At 29.6% G+C, this 21,078-nt stretch overlaps 1 protein-coding gene across 4 annotated transcripts in view; it reads left to right on the top strand.

Annotated features, from left to right (window-relative positions):
- LOC139498608 (zinc finger protein 91-like) overlaps positions 1 to 17,118 on the top strand; it is a 35,684-nt gene extending 18,566 nt beyond the window's left edge. The window contains exons 3-6 of one of the 4 annotated variants that reach the window (XR_011657973.1): positions 3,090 to 3,528; positions 6,182 to 6,840; positions 9,363 to 11,485; positions 11,613 to 17,118. Coding sequence is in view for 2 of the 4 variants with exons in the window: in XM_071287071.1 (XP_071143172.1) it covers positions 3,090 to 3,528; positions 6,182 to 6,814 (1,072 nt within the window). In the remaining 2 variants the exon portion in view is untranslated. Of the gene's footprint in view, positions 1 to 3,089; positions 3,529 to 6,181; positions 6,841 to 9,362 lie in introns of all 4 variants that reach the window. The other 3 variants (XR_011657974.1, XM_071287071.1, XM_071287072.1) reach the window with 3 other exon arrangements.
- Positions 17,119 to 21,078: the final 3,960 nt, after the last annotated feature.

The following is a 21,078-nucleotide window of genomic DNA, read 5'->3' as shown; positions in this document are numbered from 1 at the left end:
TTTTAAATCAGATAGAGATGCTCTCTTTGACCTTGTTTGCCAAAGAATTCCAAATTTTTCTATACTTGATAATCAGCATAAATTTATTTATTTATTAAACTGTGAAGACAATCAGGTCCTTAATGCTGTTGGTAAATTTATTAAAGTGAATATGAGTTAGTAATTGTATTGTAACTGTATGTAAAAAATTGTTTGTATCTATGTATCTATGCAAATCAATATTCTTTTTCCTTATTCATGTATGCTCTGTATGCCCCTTGTGGGCCCTTAATTGGAAATAAAATATGTTCTGTTCTGTTCTGTTCTATGCATTTACAACTGTCAGATCTAATGTTTTTGAATTTTAAGTGTAAAGTAAATTTAGGTATAAATTTTAAACCAGAAATCAGTAGATTTTCATTTTTTTTCATTGAGACTGTACCTTTCTCACCGACAATCAGTAGACTTTATGTTTTCTCTGCTTTCAAGCATATAATCCCTGTCCTTGGGAAGCAGGAATTACAAAGGTATTGATGGTAAAACTGACAAACAAATAAGTTAACAAGGTTATTACAAATTATAGACCCTCATTTAAATGTCTAATATTTCAGTTGAGTAAATGGCTGAAATTAAATGCATTTGTTATGTACTCTTTGATGAATAAAGCTCAGGTAAAAAAAAATGGAAAAATATCTGGTTAAGCTGTTTACTTTGGGAAAAATAGTATAATAAGGTCAAATCTTACATGTTCACATTTAAAACCTTTCTTTGTGTGTGACATGTACTAAATCTTGATGAATAGGGTACCTGTGTTTGTAATAGCTGGAGATAGGGATTATTGTTACCCACTTAAAATAACCTTATCAATAACATGTTTGTTTAAGAAATATCTGTGAAGGAGGACAATCACTTTGACTTATATTCAGAAAAGGGTTAAAATTGATGGGTCCAGTATCTCTTCAAACTGATAGAATTCAATTGTTGTGTTATATCAATTTGTTGCAATACAAATATTTAGAAGTAACGACCAATTTTGTTCTTGTCTTTCTTGACTTTCTTCCATTCATGCATACTTCCACATTAAGAGTGGGAGGTTTACTGTTTAAACCTTGTTTTTCAATCTGTTCATCTATACCCCATTTATAGAGTGGGGAAAAGGTTACATTTACTATGTGACTGTGTTTTGGGTATGATGTAAATTCCAATAAGATGTATGTCCCAAATAAAATAAATCACCATTTCATTGTACAACATTGTAGTACATGGATACTGTTTTTAGTTAATTTGTGTCCACACAAATCTAATTTGGTCTCTATAAAAGAAACATGGACAACCAAAAACTTTTAAAATGTTGAGATATGGTTGCTGTATTCCATTTGCAGTAAATCTTTTTAAAATACCTTGCCTGTTGTGAAAATCATCTTGTTATCAATGTTTCCAGTCATTAAAAATGTATATATCAAAACATCTTTCTGCAAATGACTTTAAGAAATTGCTTTTAAAAAAAAAGTGTGGAGTGACACTTTACAATTTAAATTAAGGCGATGTTATACATTTCAAATGTGCCCAATATCCATCTGTGTTCAAATTATGTAGCTATTAGCAATTGTAGATCACCATGCAGACATCAACACAAAAAAAACACCCATAAAGTATAGTCAGCTATAAAAGACCCAAGCATGAACAAAAATGAAACAAATTAAAAGATATAACTAACGTTCAATTGTTGTTTACAAAATATAATTGTTTAACACGATCTTGTAATGATGCGGGATATAGTACCCCAACAACCCAAGTTATCAACATGCAGGCTTGAACAATAGACATGGAACAAAATAAATAGTTAGATATTGCATTATAAGCCACCACAGACAAGGTTCTCACTACCATGTTGTTATATCAAAGAGCACTAGCTTATAAGTGCCATTCTTTATTACAGTACTGTTCATAAGACATTTTAATGTTTTTATGCCCCATTTATAGGCATAATGTTTTCTGGTCTGTGCGTCCGTTTGTCCTGCTACAGATTAAAGTTTTGGGTCAAGGTGGTTTTTGATAAAGTTGACTGGAGTTATGATACAAATACATAAACGATTGTAAAGAACTAATGAAGACTATGACAAAGTAGAAAGATATGCAGTCTACACCTGCTGTATTAAAACAGTTAAAATTGTTGTCCAAGCAGAATATTTTCTTGAAAATGTGAATTTTGATAACAACTAATTGATAATTTAATTTAATTGCTTGTTAAAATGAGTATGGAATAGTTCTAGACTTTTATTGGTTCTCTTGAAATGAAGCTGCAGCTCAAAACAATGGTTTCATGTCCCACCTACACCTACGATAGTAGAGGGGCATTATGTTTTCTTGTCTGTGAGTCTGTTGGTTCGTTCTTTCATCCGTCCATTCGTTCGTCCTTCTGTCTGTCCTGCTTCAGGTTAAAGTTTTTGGTCAAGGTAGTTTTTGATGAAGTTGAAGCTGATCAACTTGAAACTTAGTACACATGTTCCCTGTGATATGATCGTTCTGATTTTAATGCCAAATTAGAGATTGTCCCCCATTGGTCCACTGAACATAGAAAATGATAGTGTAGTCCGTTTGTCACGTATCAGGTTAAAGTTTTTGGTCAAGGTAGTTTTTGATGAAGATGAAGTCCAATCAACTTGAAACTTTAAGTACACTGTATATATGCTGTTCCCTTTGATATGATCTTTCTTATTTTAATGCCAAATTAGAGATTTTCCCCCATTTTCAGGGTGGACTGAACATAGCAAATGATAGTGCAGTCCGTCTGTCCCCCTTCAGGTTAAAGTTTTTGGTTGAGGTAGTTTTTGATGAAGTAATAATCCAATCAACTTGAAACTCAGTACACATGTTTCCTATGATATGATCTTTCTAATTTTAATGCCAAATTAGAGATTTCCCCCCCCCATTTTTTGGTCCATTGAACATAGTGCGGCTGGGGCATCTGTGTACTGGGGACACATTCTTGTTTAAATGTTAAAAATAGCAATATTTTAATATCTTCTAACATATATACTTGGAATATTGTTTTGAGTCTATAACATTTCTGTTTCAGTGAAATAATAGTTTACACTGTTTTTTTACAGGTGTTTTACTCAATCAAATGATTTAAGAAGACATGAAAGAAATGTTCACATGCGTGGTAAACTGGGAAATCAGAGGGCACCAGCTGCCAGACCAACAGGGCAGGTTAATATGGCTGCATATCATGCCTTTGCCATGCAGCAGAGGGCATTATTGCAGCATGCCCTGACATATGAGAGCATGATTCAGACCTCAAGTGTCAGCCAACATCACATTTTTCCAGGTCAACCTCGGCCAAACTCTCAGTTGATGTCTCTACCTCAAGCTTTAAAATCTCGTGATGGTACCTCAGCTATATCTACCTCTACAGACCGGGACAAGGACCAGTCTAGTCCAGTCAAACTAGAACAGGTGACACCACCTCACAGCCCACCTGAACAAGGACAAGTGGAACATATGAAAGCAGAAACTAGATACAGTCTGGCAGAAAGTTATAGTCAGGTTTGTACCCATATTATTCATCAAATCATTGAAAATATTGTGACATTATTTATGTAAATTCATAAATTTTTGCATGCAATTATTTACTTTGATTGCAATTTTTATACAACCCCGAAAAAATTTTGGGATCTTATAATAGTATAATGTTGTCGTCGTCTGCGTCGTCGTCCGAAGACACATTGGTTTCCAGATAATAACTTTAGTTTAAGTGAATAGATCTTTATGAAATTTTTGCAGAAGGATCAATACTACAAAAGGAAGGCTAGGATTGATTTTGGGGATGATGGTTCTAACCGATTAGGAATTAAGGGCCCAAAAGGGGCCTAAAACAAGCATTTTTCTAGTTTCAGGATAACAACTTGTGCACAAGTATTTCAATTGCTCTGAAATTATACCACAATGTTTAAAACCACACGTAGAATGTATGGATTCATTATAGGGGTTATGGGGCCAAAGTTTAGGAATCAAGGGCCAAAAAGGGGCCAAAACAAGCATATGTACCATATAACAAAAGGGGGGGGCTGGGATTAAGTTTTGGGTTAATTGCCCAAAATATGTAGGAATTTGGGGCCAAAAAGAAGCATGTTTCTAGTTTCCAAACAATCATGACAATAACATGCGTTAAAGTGTATGGATCTCTCTGAAATTGTACTACAAGGTTCAATACTACAAAGGACAGCATGGGATTGTGTTTAAGGGTTATTGCTCAATGGGGGTTTCAAAAAGTTAGGGGGGGATTTTTTGTTTGCCATTTTTATAAGGGCTTCCTGTTTTTTCAAAAATTTTGAAATTTTTTGAAGAAATCTTCAATTGCACAGTATTGTGCAATAGATTTGTTAGATCTTTGACCACATTAATTTTGTGACAAAAACCTATATTATCTCAAAAATTTGATCATAATCCAAATTCAGACAGAATCAAGCTTGAATATTGTGACCAAATTCAATGCCCCAACTGTTCAGGGTTCACCCACTGGGGTCGTTTAAAGCTGCACCCTGCGGAGCACCTGGTTAAACATTGGATAAAAATGTTGAATCATTGTAATTTCAGGAAATTTTGCATCAATATTTGAAATGTGGTTTTTTACCACTGTTACTCCTGTTTTACAGAAGGTATTATGGTATATTATATATAAATATTGATGCAACATTTCCTGATATTAGTCAGTTTGTCCCTCTGTCCATAGCCGACATGTCAGACAATAACTCTGAAAGGCTTAAATTACCAATTTACATGAAACTTTTGTTAATTGTTTTAATCTATTGATGTTAGCTCCCTTTATATATTTTTCAATTTTATAGTTTTATTTTCCAAGTTATTAAATTTTTTTCATAATAAAGGATAATTTCCAGTTTTCAGACAACAGCTCAGAATTGCTTAAGCAGAATACATGAAATTTTTTTGAGTGTCTTATATCTATTAAAATTACCTCCCTTTAGTTATTTATAAAATTCTAATATGACATTGAGAAGTAATGGGACTTTATTTTTTTAATATAACAGACGTATCATGCGCTCATGGCACAGCTCTTTATTATTTAAGTAAAACTTATCCTGTCACAATTTTCTCATTAATTAAAACATAATAAAAACATATCTGAATTTACGATGTATGGAACAAAGCCATAAATTTCAATAAACAGAAGTTACTCTTATATTACTGTTTTTAATACACATACATTATAAACTCTTCCAAGAAAAGGTTATTTGTGGACTTGAAGAAGAATAGCCGTAGATGAATTTTCATTCATCTTTAAATACATTCTCAAAACAAGTAAAACAATTCTTTTGCATGTTAATGGTCATTGGAGACATTAAACTATTTTATATTTTATAAGTAAGTAGAGCTGGATAATCCGTATTATCTCTCACAGGTGCCTTAATATGTTTTACTTCAGTCATTTTTCTGTTGTCCTATTTCTCAAGTTTAATGAAGATATAAAAAAAATATATGATTTGTTTTCACATTTGATTTTTACAGTTTTAATTAAACAAATATTAATGGCAAAAAAAATCATTGTAATCAGTAAAGCAGGCAAGAATTTTAATGTATGCACTTTAGTGCGTGACAATTATATTTGGTATGTTGGATCATTGCATACATATCTCTCTTTCAGACCTTGTTCATCTGACTTTGAACACAGATGTTTGTGTCCTTTTTGTCATAGAAATAATCATGTCTTTCTTTTGTTGTCCATGACTATCAAATGTCGATTCTAAGGGATGGTCCCAGGGTTGGACCCCACTTTTCAAAATGGCTGAATCCTTGCCTGCTGGCACTGAATAAGACTTCTTTAGGCATCATTTATTGTTTTGCATATGTGAATGATATTTTTACTTTGAAAGAAAGTCTTGCATGAATAAAGTTTCTAAGAGGATTTCTATCTGATTAATTCCTGTTAATGTCTTGTGGCAAATATGAATCTATATTCAAAACCATATAGTAAATAGACTTTAAATATTCTTTAAGAATAGTTTGTTAAAATGGCTGCCATGAAAAATGCAATCAAATAAGAAGGTGAGATATTAGTGCAATTATCAGAAACTATATATAGTGTATCCCTGACCAGCAAAACCAAACCTTTATGTCAGAGTATAGGAGTATTTTATTATTTATCTAGTAAGTAAAAATAAATATCTTTATTGATTTACAGATGTCAAGCTCAAGTATGGTGCATTCTCCATCCTCATCAATACCTACTTCAACCTTTACCTCACAAAATGAAGGCATTATTACCAGAAATAGAAATGGGAGCATAACTCCTCAGAGCAGTGGTCTAGTATCTCCAGTCTCAACAAACTTCCGATGCATGCCAGAGCGATTATCCATGACAAGTCTACCTCAACCGACATTGCCTCCAATCTCCTCTCTTTATAATGGCAGCTCATTTGATCGGGTCATTGATCTCAGTGTCAACAAATCTGTCAGTAGTGAAGAATCTGAGGATAATGAATCAAAGGGAGGGAATTCTATTCGTTCAAAGAGCCCACCTATGTCAGAGACGGAGAGTGAAGAGAAAAGACATGTTACAACTACCTCAGAAACTCCAGTTTCGGATTCGGGTATCCATCATTGTGCACATTGTAACATTATTTTCAATGATTTTACAATGTTTCATCTTCACCAAAGTCTACACTCTCCGGAGGAAGAAGATCCTTTTGTCTGTCCGTCATGTCATAGACGATGCCAGGATCGTATTGAGTTCATGTTCCACATGGTCTGGCATGTCAAGTACCCCCACACTATACCAAATTATGAACCTTTCAGAGAAAACTTTATATCATAGAGGGAACAAATAGTCATTTAAATAAGGTAGGTTTTGGAGAAATTACAGACTTTCATAAAAATTAGATGAACTTATGTGGCCTATCAAATAAGTAATGACAAAATAATATTAATTTTATGACAAAATATTTTTATGCCCCACCTACCATAGTAGGGGGGCATTATGTTTTCTGGTCTGTGCGTCCGTTCGTCTGTTCGTCCGTTCGTCCGTCCGTCTGTCCCTCTTCAGGTTAAAGTTTTTGGTCAAGGTAGTTTTTGATGAAGTTGAAGTCCAATCAACTTCAAACTTGGTACACATGTTCCCTATGATATGATCTTTTTAATTTTAATGCCAAATTAGAGTTTTTACCCCAATGTCACGGTCCACTGAACATGGAAAATGATAGTGCTAGTGTGGCATTCGTGTACTGGGGACACATTCTTGTTTATATTTACATTTTAACAATTCTAATTGTAAGACTTGTGATTTACACTATGAGACACAATGGTGTCCTAGACAGTTGAAACATAGCTTCTTTCGCTTTACACTGTTCAAACTTGCATTAACATCAAAGACTATTGTGCAATCGAAACATGTACACCAGTGTGGTAGATGCATGGATATTGTTGTCATTGTAACATGCATTGTTTGCATTGGAATATCACTGTGTCCAAGTAAGAAAATTCGGTCAGAAATGTTACGAATTTAATCAGTGATATATGATAAATTGTCCGTCTTTGCAAATTTTCACTTCTTTTGTAATGGCTTTCCAGAGGTTGGTCAGGTTTATATGATCGCTTTGACTTTCATAGGCAACTTTTTCTCCTGCTTACAGGTAGTTTAGTAATAACAATAGGTACTAGTATGGCACCATACATTTCTTGTGTTTGACCCAAACTTTCAAGACCTCTTACAAATGATTCTAAAAAGTCTCACTTCTAAAGCTGTTCAAATCATTTGACAATGAGGAGGGTTGCATTTAAGCTTTCATGTATGTGTTATAATTTTTTGTGGGTATCCAAATCTCTCTTTAAGCAAACATGTGGCTGTTGCATAATTGGTGTTTGCACTCCACTGTAAAACATCCCTGTCAAAATGTGGGGAATCTTATTTAGGTAATCTTTGGTTATTTCTAAATACATTTTGTGGTTGGGCTTTTGATTGTATATACAATGTACAAACATTCCTCTTGATTATTGTATGTTTGTAAATTAGGGCCAGGAAAGTTGTGTGATTGATTTCCAGTCTGATTTTGCTCCAATGGAATTCTTTTTCTAGTGTTTAGCAAGTAAACGGCCGATGTGTTTGCATTATTACTGTTTGATCTAGGTATATATATAGCATTCAGCATGTTCAGCGTTAGCATTCACTGCTGACTTTTCTTTTAAATCTGATGTATTGTTTGATGATTTCATTAATTTAATTGCTTTAATAAGTTTTATTTTTTGCCTAAGTTTACTGTCAAATCATGTAGGATCTTGTTTTTCATGGTAACTGCATTCTCTATGGCTTTAACTTACTCCATTTCAAGGTTGCCAATTCTTCTTTAGCTTCTTGGTGGTGGCCTTTGTTGCCTTTAATTTCCTAACCATTGTTGAACCTGTCAGTCACAGCACCATAATGATATGTAAAGTAGATAAATGGGTTGTGTATACGGGTAGATTTGTGTTTATTCAATGGCTAGCCATTGCTATATACGTAGGCAGGTATTAATGTTAATATGTAAGAAATCAGGCTAAATTTGAACAGCCAAGGCACCTTGTTCCCCCTTTATTGGCCTCTGGATATAGATTATTCATAAATAAGGATTATACACAACATTATATGGTAGACACAATGACTCCTACACTTCAGGTTTCAAGGTAGAATTTGAAATACTGGTAAAGAAAAAATGAAGAAAGCAATAGATGAAAAAAAGTTGAAGGAATTGTACTTCTTCATTGGTGATTAACAACCTCGATTCTCCATGAGGGTCTCATATTGTCAGATATGAGACTAGTCGTGACCAAATTTATAACTTTAAAGTTGCACTAAATAAACTAAAAAATATCCAAGGATTGGAATAGATTCATATAGTGAGGAGCATTTTGCTATAAGTTAGTTTAAACATATTTATGTATAGTGGATTGGGGAAAGACAATCTTGTATTAATCCCTTTCCACTTTGCAGGTATAAGTTGAGTTACTTTTGATTGAATCTACAACAGTAATTGCATCATTATATGTAGCATTCACCAAATAATACTTCCTTTCTATTAAAGTATAGATTCTTTGAATGAAGTCTATCATTAGGAATAGTTTCGAATCCTGTGGGATTTTTGTACTTACTAATTGGACGGGCTTTTCTAGACAGGTGGTCATAAAACATCTTATATCGTGCATTGTATAACTACTGGTAATAATATTATGCAGTCCATGTCTATGTGCAAATCACTATTGCTATCTGTATTCAAACTTACTTAGGATGAAATAAAGCAGATTATTCCCAAATGTATATTTATTTTCCAGACTACAATTCATTAATAAGCATTTCTTTTATTCTCTATTCTATGATATTTTTATAATTTTAGGTGCAAAAACCCCTGAAGATAATCAGTAACTGGTGCAATACATCATCATTAACAGAAGGCTAGCCAACAGACAAAATGAGAAAACTTTGACTGTTCAAAGGGAGATAACTCAATCATGTTGAGTGTTGTTGCTTTTTATGGAGTTTACTTGAATGTATCTATAGTGAATTGTTGTTAAGATCTTGTTAAGGAGAGAATTATATTTTTAGATAATCTGCTAATAATATGTTGTTTATGATAGATTTCTTTTCATACTGTTTTGGAGTGAATGTCAACATCATTAATTGTTAGAACTTTATTGAATTATGTTTTTTTTTAAGTTTAACCGGTGAAAACACCATATTTTCATTTTCTTGTTATTTCATTTGAATTCAGTCATTTTATTTCATTTATCACTTATTATTACTTTTTGCACTTATCATTTGTAATTTGAAAACACTATACCTCAGTGTGACCTGTCACAACAAATTATTTGATATTCATTTTCTATAGATAACTGGTGGGCTGAAAGATAATTTTTGTTTTGCCCAGTAGAAGATTTACAACAAATAAACCTCCTAATATTGTCTTTAACATTGCATCATCTACATTAATCAAATGTCATTAGTTTCAAATAAATTTACAACTGTGCCATATATTTTAATCATGATGAAAAAACGAAATAAAACCAACCGGTGAAGTACCTGAATTTGTCTCCTTATAAATTATATTTATAATTTGGTATGGCAATTATTTTTTATTAACTCTCTTGTAGAGCATATTCATAATTAAATGTCAAACAGCAAATATGTTGTAAGGATATTTACTGTTGATCATGTTATTTTTGAAATAATGATTATTTTTGGGCAATTTTCATGAAACTGCAAAGAGTATTTTGTTTTGTCTTTTTCACTGTGGCAAAGAAAATTAATGTTCACTAAATGAAAATTTAAATATATGTTTCTCTTTAACAAATATTCTAGAAAAAAATTCTCCAAAAATGCCTAATGTTCACTTCCTGTTTCTAGTTTGGTAGGACCTGAGGCCTCAATAAAGCAAGTTATGTTCTTTAATGGTAGTGCCTTGTAGTATCAAGAAAGATTTATCTAGAAATTATTAATATGCTTTTCAAACTATAGTTTATTCAGATTCTTAAAATGCTTGTTGGATTTCTCTCATTATATTAATTTTACAAAGTGCTGATATCATTTTCATTCCATTTTGGCATGTTTTGGTGCATTTATAACACTGCCAGAGTAACTCTCTAGTTATCTCTTCATCCTTTTTACATGGCATAATGTTAGGTCCTTTAGTCATCTTCTGTAAGAAGTTAAAACAGATTGGTTACTGATATAGTCATTTTTATAACACATTTTCATTTCATTGAATGTGGCAAAAATATTCAACAGTCTTGTTTAAGGATAAACAAGTAAGGTAAATGTTTAATATATTATATATTTGTGGATGTCAAATTTTCATTTGAATGAATAAAAGTATTTATTTTTTATATCAAAATTCAGTTCAGTTTATAAATCATCAGAAATTTTCTGTTTTTCATACAACCAATATTAAAAATAGACGTTAATATATCTACATGCAGTAAATCAGTGTTCCAACTACATTTGAAATTTGAAACTCATTTATACTAAAAATATAATATATAGGTACCAAAGTTGAAAATGAACAAGCCTCTAATATTAAGTAAAAAAATTGCTGTGGAATATTTTTGCTACAGGCCTTTGTATTTTCATGAAGCTCATATGCTATTAGAATAAGATGATCTATGTGCCATATTTACAAAATTTTCCAGGCTTTATTTTTTTAGGAACTTTTATATATTTTACTAATATGAAAATATCTTGTGCTTGATAAGTTTGATATTAGTGTAATCCCATTTGCTTACCTTTAGCTTAAAGCAGATAGCAAATTTACAGTCTAATTGTAATATTGTTTTTTTTATTTTCAAATAACAGATTTTATAACTTTTTTTTATGTAATTTGTAAATTATTTGAGAATAACTGATTTCAAATATGATTGATGATATATCTAACAGGTTAGATGTTAGATCTGAGAGTTTAAAGAAATGAAAAGTTAAAAAAAATTATTGAAAAAAAAATAGAATGGGTAAAATAATCTCTCTTTAGTATCATCTGATCAAGGTATATTTTAATGCCTCATGGATTTTTTGGAATATAATGAGATGCCTGAACTTTTAAGTAACATTAATGTTTTTATAAAAAAAAAAATATCAATAAAATTGAAAGAAATAGGGAAATAGTATTTTCAACAAAATTGTCTAAAATTGTGCCATTTGGTTTTGCCTACTTAGGCGCTAAAAGGAAATTAACCTATTGTGTTCAGAAAAATAAATGAAAATGTTTTGTGCAAATATTTGTTATATAATTCTTATGAAGCTTGTTGTTTTAATTCCCCCTCCATTCTCATTTATTATCCTCATTTGTAGAAGTGTAAAACACCATTTTTGATTTCTCCCCGGTGGTTGTTGTTTATTCATTGTTGAATTTGTGAGATTTATTTTGGAGAAGTAGTACAAATATAAAACATGTATGACTGAATCTATGTGTGTCCATTTTGTCCAATTATATATCAAGAATTACTTTTATTAGGAGATTTATCAATAATTGGAAACCAGATTAAAGTTGAAATGATGAAGTAATTTTGCAATACACTGGTATAATTAGTAAGAAAATATCTTTTTTCCAAAGTATTGTTCTTCATTTGTTTCATCAAAAATAACACAAAAATACACATATTTAATAATTCTAATGAAAAAAAATATGGTTTTAGCAAAATGGCTTCCATTTTAATAAAGAATTAGCTTTTCTTTTTTTTTAATTTTAATTTAGAAAGAGAGCAAAGTTATTGTGAAAATGTCTATTGTGTTGTAATTTAGCGCTTCTATTTTGAATAAGAGAAAATGAATCATTCACTTAAACATTTTTCATTCTTATATTTCAATGTTTTGTTTAATGATTTAGACATACTGTACAGTATAGTTCATGTAAAATGAAGAGAAATACATCAATAATACATTTATTTTCACATTTAAGGGGGACAAAGAACATTATCTATTCTATACAAGTATATGTACAATATAAACAGCCAAATTAAGTCTTAAATAAAATAAATTTTAAAAGAAACAGTCATACTTTACTATTAATGGAAACATTTTGAATGGATCTAGGTAGGGGGAAAATATGTAAAATAAAGAAAGATTCCTATGTCTAGAATGTTACACATGACGGCTGGAGTAGAGAAGTTTCAGCTAACTTAATGCAATTTCAAAAATTCTTTTATTATTTGTTCTATTATTTGGACACTTAAATGTTTTTATTTTACAAAAACTTGTGGTATGTTATATAAACATTTTTTAAGTAATTGATATTTTTAAATGTTGAATACTTACAAATGTTGAAAACTTACAAATGATTGGGGATTATTATTTGTTTCCATGTAGTGAAGAAATTTGATATTTTCATAGTTTATTCCTTGATTCATGGACAGTTTTGAAAAAAATAACTGAATTTTTGTTTTTATGACAAATGGTTTGATTTTGTCCACATTAAAAGTGTCTTCACATATATACCTCAATTAAAACAGATATAAACATTGAACTCAGGTTCTTTACAGATATTGCTAAACCTTATTTATAATTACTCCAAACCTCAAGAAGTGATTAAAACTGACCTCATTTTATAATCAGCAGACCTCACATGTTTTATTCAGGAAAGCAAGTTATTTTTTTTTTATTTGTATCATCCAAAAATTCTCAGGACCATAACTTGGGTAATTTTATTTCCTTCATAACATGTTTTGAAATATAATTCAAAATTGCTGGAAGTTATATCTTGAAAAAAAAGTCTGATCTTTTGAAACTACGTTTTGTTTTATTAACTCATTAGTTAAAAGCAAATTACAACTTTATATGCAAAAAGCAGTCTAAATTGTATTTGAAAATTTTGTTCGAATCAATAACATCTAAGATTTAAAACAATAACATCAAAACTATTTTATCACAAGCATTTGGAAGTACAAAAATGTATTGACAAATCATAAAAAAATAAATCTTGATTCTGCATTTAATAAACAGATTTATTTGAAAAACATATGTTTGTGTATTACTTCAAATTTTTTTTAATAACATTAAAACACAAATATCAGTTTTCAACTTCCACAAATGAATTATATTTCAAACCTTGAGTTCATTGAGAACAAAATTTCTCAGGAGGTGTTGCCACATGGGTAGTTAAAGATGGCAACAGAATCTATCTACCTCACTTTTTTGTATATATAATTTTTCGATGTAAATAATTTATATCAGCTTTGCTTCACTATATGTGCTTTGTAATAATGCTTGAAACCATGTAGATTGCTTGAAATTATGTGAAGATGTTAATTAAAAATCCAAAATTGTTTTCATTTTTCATAAGAAGGAAAGCTAACTGTTAAACACAATGTTTTTAATGCTTTGTCAGGAAGCTTACCATGTACTTCAAAGTATCACCATTATTATATGATCTGATGTTAGTACTATATGCATTTGCATGTTACATGTTGTTTTGGCTGTATTGTTAATGGTGAATGAAGCGATTTATAATCATGACTTTTAAAATTAAAGAATCATTAATTGTTGATTTATCAAAATGGAGTTGTTTTTTTATCCGAACTCTTATGATTTTTTTATCAATTTTTGATTGTGGCACACGTAGAATGACAAAACAAAATTGTATTGTATTTCATATACCCAAATTCTGTTTATTTTATTTGTATAAAATGAGTTTTTGTAAAGAACTAAGTAAATTGATATTGAAATAACTAAAATACTTAAATTTTATGTAACCTTGAAGTATTTTAATTTTTTAACAATATTTTGTTTTATTAAAAGAACTTCATGTGATTATGTCAAACATGTAAATTACATGAAACTGATGCAGATTTGTTTGTGATAATACATTGTGATAAAGGAGTGAATAGATTGAAAGAATCTGATTGGAGGAAAAAAGATTTGACCAGTTATATGTCATTTTTTGTTGAATGTTATAAGATTGAGAATACATGAATACAATACAGATAACTAATAGAATCAACTATAGCTTTCATTTATTCTTTGAAAATTAAAACAAAGGAAAATAGATATAAATAAAATGTTAATTTTTTTCACTATTCAACACCATTCAAAGTAATTATATCTGAATTCCTGAAAGTCTGTTGCATATAAAGAATAACTGATGTTAGATTTGACAAAAATACTAGAATCTAGACAGAATAAGTTTCTACAGGATTTGACAAGTCTTTACTTTTGTATGAAAATGACAATCATATACCACCAATCATGTAAACGAGGGTAATGATCAACAAGTAAGACAAGTTTAGCAAGTTTGAGTAGTTTATACCTTGGCGCCTTATTTTTCATAAACTACCTCATACCAATGAATTGTACAGGATATAGTGCTAGATTGAAATATATTTTGCTCAGTTTTATGTGAATAGGTGTTTTGAATTGTTGTAATAGTGTAATTTTGCTCTTAATTTAATTGAGAGATTTCTTGTAAACTGTTATTCATACAATTTATAGTCAGGGAGACTAAAATATATTATTTTGTAATGAAGCATGAAAATATTCTTGTAAATATTGATTTAATTATTAGTGTAAATGTTTCATTTGTGTGCTTTTCTTAGCAATACTTATTCGCACTGAATTATCAGATACTTGATTTATAAAATAATGACTGTATTTTACTAACTGTTGAATATACTGTTTTCATCACGATTGAAACATTCGAATGCATACAGTTTGATTATACATTTAAATTTAATTATACAGTGAAACTTGTCTAAACAAAATAGAGCAAACTTACTGGCAATCAATTCTTCAGATGGTTGAGGTTTAGTCAGGCTTTACTGTTATGTGCTTTAAATTAACGATATAGTAAAATGTCTGAAAATTCAGATTGAATAAAGGTAGCTGAGTAATGTTTAAGATACAATTTATACTATGAAAAAATGTCCAAATAACCTCCTCGTAAGATAATTTATTATGTTAATGCTATTGCTTATTCAATATTGTTTTATAAATTTTGCTGAATGACAGGGTAAGAAAACAAGGATGCAAATAATTTTTTTACGTAACACAATAACACCTTAAGTGGGCAGTAGATCTTCATATACTTAAATGTAAACGATAAATCCATAAATGTTAAATTACTATCATGGAGTAACTTGCTTGATATTGTTACATTGATTTAAACCAATTAAATTGTCTTCCTTTCAATGAAAGATATTTCTGCATCAATTGTCCTGCAATGAATACATTATGAGGATAATCATGTTTGTCATATGACTTTATAAATATATAACTTTGTTGCCCTGTTTGTAATCATAAGTTTACCATTCTTGCATGTTCAGTCAATCCATCGCTTGAGATCACAACTGAACAGTAGCACACTTGTTGGTTACCATTCTTATCTACAATATTTTAGCAAGTATTGTAGGTGAATTATAGTATTGCATTAATTGTGAATTGTACTTAAATGTTTTGACACTAAAATATCAAGTTTTATTTAAAAATTACTTATTTACTGCAATATGAAAAAAATCAAATTGTATAAAAGTTGTTTTAAGAACGTGTGTTTAATATTTTCACACTATAATAATAACTGTTGATTACTGAATTTCAAGTTAGTGTCATCACAACATCATTGAAACTACCTCAAATTTAAATTTGAAGCCGATCCGTGAACTGTTAAATCTGGGTCAAATATTTACTTTTGCATCTTTTTTTAAAATTTCACATCATAATGAACATGTGTACTAAATTTAGAACTGATGTGACCACAACTCGTTAGAAATACCAGGCTAACATGAAATACCCTAAACCAAAACTTTAAGCTGATACATATCTATGTTCAGTAAATATAGAAATTGGAATCAAAACCCTAACTTGATACAGTATGGACAAATTGACAAATGCACAGATCACTAAACATTGCCTTCCTACTATTGTAGGCAGGGCATTAAGATACACAATGAATATTCAGATTGATCTTTTAAACTGTCTTTTATAAAAAGTTTGATATGTAAGAAAATAATATAGTAGAATTACATATTGTGTGATTTATAGAGTTCAAGTATTTTCTTTTAAGAATATTACTGGATAATATGAAAAATAAATACAGAATTTCAGAGATGATCATGATTATCATCTCAGCATGCAAAGATGGAATGTTAATGTTAAGTAACAAAGTTGTGTTTATTTATATTTAAAGTCATCATGATAATCTTTAAAAATTAAAGATCTGATTATTCAAGAACATGCTGAATTTATACAGAATTTTCAAAAATTTACATACAAATCATTTTTACATGTATTTACACCTTTATCGACGATTGTAGATTTAAAGTTGTTTTAACATGCCCAATTGCTAAGGCACTTTAGTTCGACTATTGAAGGTCTTATGCTTAAATTTAAAACACAGAACCTATAAGAAAATTCTTTATTTGGTTGAAATCACTCTTACAGCATATTTAATCCTTGTGTAAATATTTTGTGGCCTTTTATATTATAATTTGTACCAAAGTTTTTCTTCTTGTAATTTAAACATGTATAATATCATATGCAATTTATTATATATATTTGTTGTTTTGTATACTTGTTCATGCATGTTTAAATTACAAGGAGGAACTTTTATGAAGTAAATTTAGTGCTATTAGTGTGGTTGTGATCTATCAATTTACATTAAATATGATTTTATAAGGAGTTCTTTTGTTTTAGTAATTTGTATGTTATTATCTGAGAAATTCTGGAAAGAAAAAACCTAAAATTTTCTTTTCAATGAAGTAGATTAATATGTTCAAGGTTAAAAATTAGGTGTCATGTAAATATTTAATAAAACTGATTGTAGATGTATGTGAGATGGCAATTATATAGAGTGACATATGAAACATACATTTGAAAATATATATGAGAGCATGAATGCTTAGTTGTAATCTGTCAGCTTGAGAATATGATTTCACATGTAATAACATATGATTTAGATTATTTTGAACTAGATAGTTTTACAAATTGAAGCGTGGGATATTTTTCGAGATTTCAAAGATATTTTATTGTTAAAAAATGTCTGAACACGAAATTTATTCAAAGAAATGCAAAACTTTAGATTGATTGTTGCCAGTTATAAATATTGCTGTGAATAGCTTGTAGTCATGCCAGTTTGTAATCTTCTTTCTCTACCTCAATCATTTTGATGCATTTTTAACATCTCATCCATTTCAGTCAGTCTTAGATTTTATTTTCTTATTCTGTACCATATTGATCTGTTTAAAAGTGTTTTGTGATTGATAGAAAATAAAATCCATCAATATTTGATAAATATACAATTATAAACTGAATATATGTCTATGAATAACTAAAGTACGATTGTACACGTACCTGTTATGTTGTTTAAAAATACAAGAAGTTCTAAATGATGAATCCAATAACTATTAAGTATATCTCCAAAGCAACTAATTTTTGTTAATATTTCTGCTTCAGTGCTGGTAAAATTTTAATAAAAGTTTCTTGTAAATTTTCAGAAATGGATTATTTATCTTGGACCTATAAAATTTAGTCTGACAGAAAAAAAGTGTTGTGGCCAGATTCATATATTTTTTTTTTGCATAAAGTAGTGAATTTTTGTTTTCCAATGTGGGCATTAATTTACCCCCTCATTGCTTACAGTCTGATTATCACTGAAATTGGTATTGTATGTTTACATAAAATTAGGTTTTTATATTGAAACAAACTTAGTTATTGTGTATTTAAAAGTTTTGATTTGTTAAAATAGACATAAAATTGTATTAATAAAGAACCTACATGTTGCTATTTTAACTTTTTTTTTCAAATTGCAACATATATATATTTATTGAATATTGGTGGTTATTAAATGTTTATCCATGACTCTACCTCATTATTTCTTAGTGCCTGAAAATTTTATAATCTTAATGAATTTTATTATTTATAAAAACAAATTAACAATACTGTATGCAAAAGGCTATTTACTTAACATGATATGTATGAATTTATTTGTATGTATACTTACTAAATTAATCAGATTGTTTTGACTGAAACAAATTTCTTATGATTTTTATAACATTTTTCTATGTGACATAATGAAGGTATTTGCATACTTTATATGGATACAAAATGTACAGAAATTGTCTATTAACTTTCTTACATAAGTAACATTATGTTTAAATTATGCCTACTCAAAATGTGAAGCAAACGTGCTCTTTGTTTGAAAACTAATTCTTCACATATTCTACTGTCATTCAATTAGTCTGAATTGTAAAGATAACATAGTTCAAATATTAATATATGATTCTGTGCAATAACCTTTATGTTATTGCATTTGGGCCTGCATTATACCAGAAAAAAAAGTACTAGGCGCATTCATCAGGATTATTCTTAGAGATATAAGAAAACAGCTTTGTTCATTTGTTTTCATAATTTGTGGTAGTTAATAAGGAAATTGGATGGTATATTAATGTTGCTACTTAATGTATTGTTCCATACTTGTTCATATAACATTAAAGGTGTCACCAACTTCAAAGGATTGAAAAGAAAATGCTAGTTTATCCCATAGTTATAAGCTATATTGATTTTGATTATTTTTGTCTGTATTTATATCAGGTTTTATACTAATATAAAAGATGCAAAGTGAATTTTGGTGGAAATTATTTTGTATATGCTTATTGCTATAAAAGACACTTTGTTAAAATTACTACATCAAAGCATAATCAATGGCACTTACTCATTTGAATTAATATTCAATTTTACTCTTGAATCAGATAAAAGTTACGAAAGGATAAAAAAAGTATAGACTATTTAGAATAAAAAATAAAGTTATAACTTTTTTTCAAAAAGCTATTGTTACATAAGCTTTATAACTTGCTAGTGGGATAAACTTAGCAGAACTATATAAGTAAAGTTTAAAGTTCTCCAATGAATGTAAATCTGTTGTAAATTTGTGTTTTTGCTTACTAAGACAGGCGGAATTACATCTGATGTTGTTTTCCGGTGAATAATTAGGCGAGGAATTACTACAACAGAAATTGTGATAGAAAACTGAATGAGTCTTACTGTCTTTAATATCTCAAAAACTATTTTGTGTAAGATTGATGAGCTGTTTGAAATTATTTGATGTTTTAAGGAATTTGGTGTTAAAATCACATAAATTAAATATGGAAGAAACTGTTGTTGAAACCAAACTGAAAATTAGTTTACAGGCCAATTCTATGTTATTTCTTTGATTTCGAAATTTATCTGAACTTTTATGGAATGAAATAACCAAACACCTCATCAAGCTTAAATTGAGGTAGAACATCTCTATAAATAATGGAACGAAAAGATATTTATATAAACATTGAGAGAAATCAGCTATAAGATTATGTAGTTGTAAGATAGAATGATGTCTATGGGTTGGAATTCTAAAATAAGATGTGGTTTTTAGGTGAATTATAATGGAGTTAAAATTAAACCACAATTTTTTTTTTATTGCAGAGAGACTTGTAAGGAGTTTGAACTGTTTTCTGTTACAATTTTATTGATGTTTTTGTATTGTTATTTACCTCAAATATGTATCACATTATACCTATAGATCATTTAGAATTAAACTTGTTTATGTATAAATTGTTTATTCTTTAATCTTCGCACAATATATTACAAAATTTTACTGATGTGTGGGTTTGTTTCAATAATGGTTTTGGGTGAGATTTTGGAATTTTGGAATTTGATCTTGTTAGCTGTTGACTTTTGATTTCTGTCTGCAATAAATCAAACTCCGAATGCAGAATAATGGGAATAAAAGACGAAAAATGCACAATATATTGTTATAAAAACCAAAGTGAACAATTGCGTGTGAGAGTGTGTGCCGGAAATGGGAATCAATATGATGAAAATGATGAATCGCTGCTTACTGATGTGTGGGTTTGTTTCAATACGATACAGTTTTGATCCTGTATTTACAGTTTGATGAAAATTTCCATATAGGCTAGTTTTGTCCCTGCTTAAATCAAATATTTAAGCAAAAATATACCTTCATGTGCAGCGGCAAATTAATATGCATATTCAGAACGAAAACATGTTAATGTAATATAAATATTACTAGTAACCTTTTAAATAGTTATTTATAAACTCCTTTGGGTAGTATTATTGCAACAAAGATGGGGAATTTATAATTTGCTGTTTCGAGCACAAATCTTATTGACCGAGTATTGAGTAAAGTTTAAAAGCCCATCATATTTGTACACATTGATTCCTCATAAGACATTATTACCACTCAAATAAACGTGCAAAGTCAATTACTAAGTTGACGATCATTTCATTTAGGCATCAGTAGTTAATCCATATTCAAATCTCATTTCTCGATTAAAATGATTCATGTCAGGGTAACAAACGAAAACGGATGGAATCTAACGAACTTAAGAAAGGGAGAGACCAAGTACGTTTTCATGGTATAGGAACTCATCAAAGATATGGTAAGCGTCTCCTATGCATTCATCAAGGAACATATACTGAGTGCCAATGAAAACGCAACACTTTTGTTTTTCAAGAAAATCATATAATTTTTATTTTATTTATATTAGAACTTTGCATAGTTGGTTGAAAATGACTTTTAAGACAATTGTCGACAACTTTACGGTTGAGTGATTTTTGGAACAAATGCGAAGTAAGGGTTA

The sequence above is a fragment of the Mytilus edulis genome, chromosome 12, assembly GCF_963676685.1.
Source record: "Mytilus edulis chromosome 12, xbMytEdul2.2, whole genome shotgun sequence".
In the NCBI taxonomy this organism is placed as follows: domain Eukaryota; kingdom Metazoa; phylum Mollusca; class Bivalvia; order Mytilida; family Mytilidae; genus Mytilus; species Mytilus edulis.
This window is presented reverse-complemented; position numbering and strand designations above follow the sequence as displayed.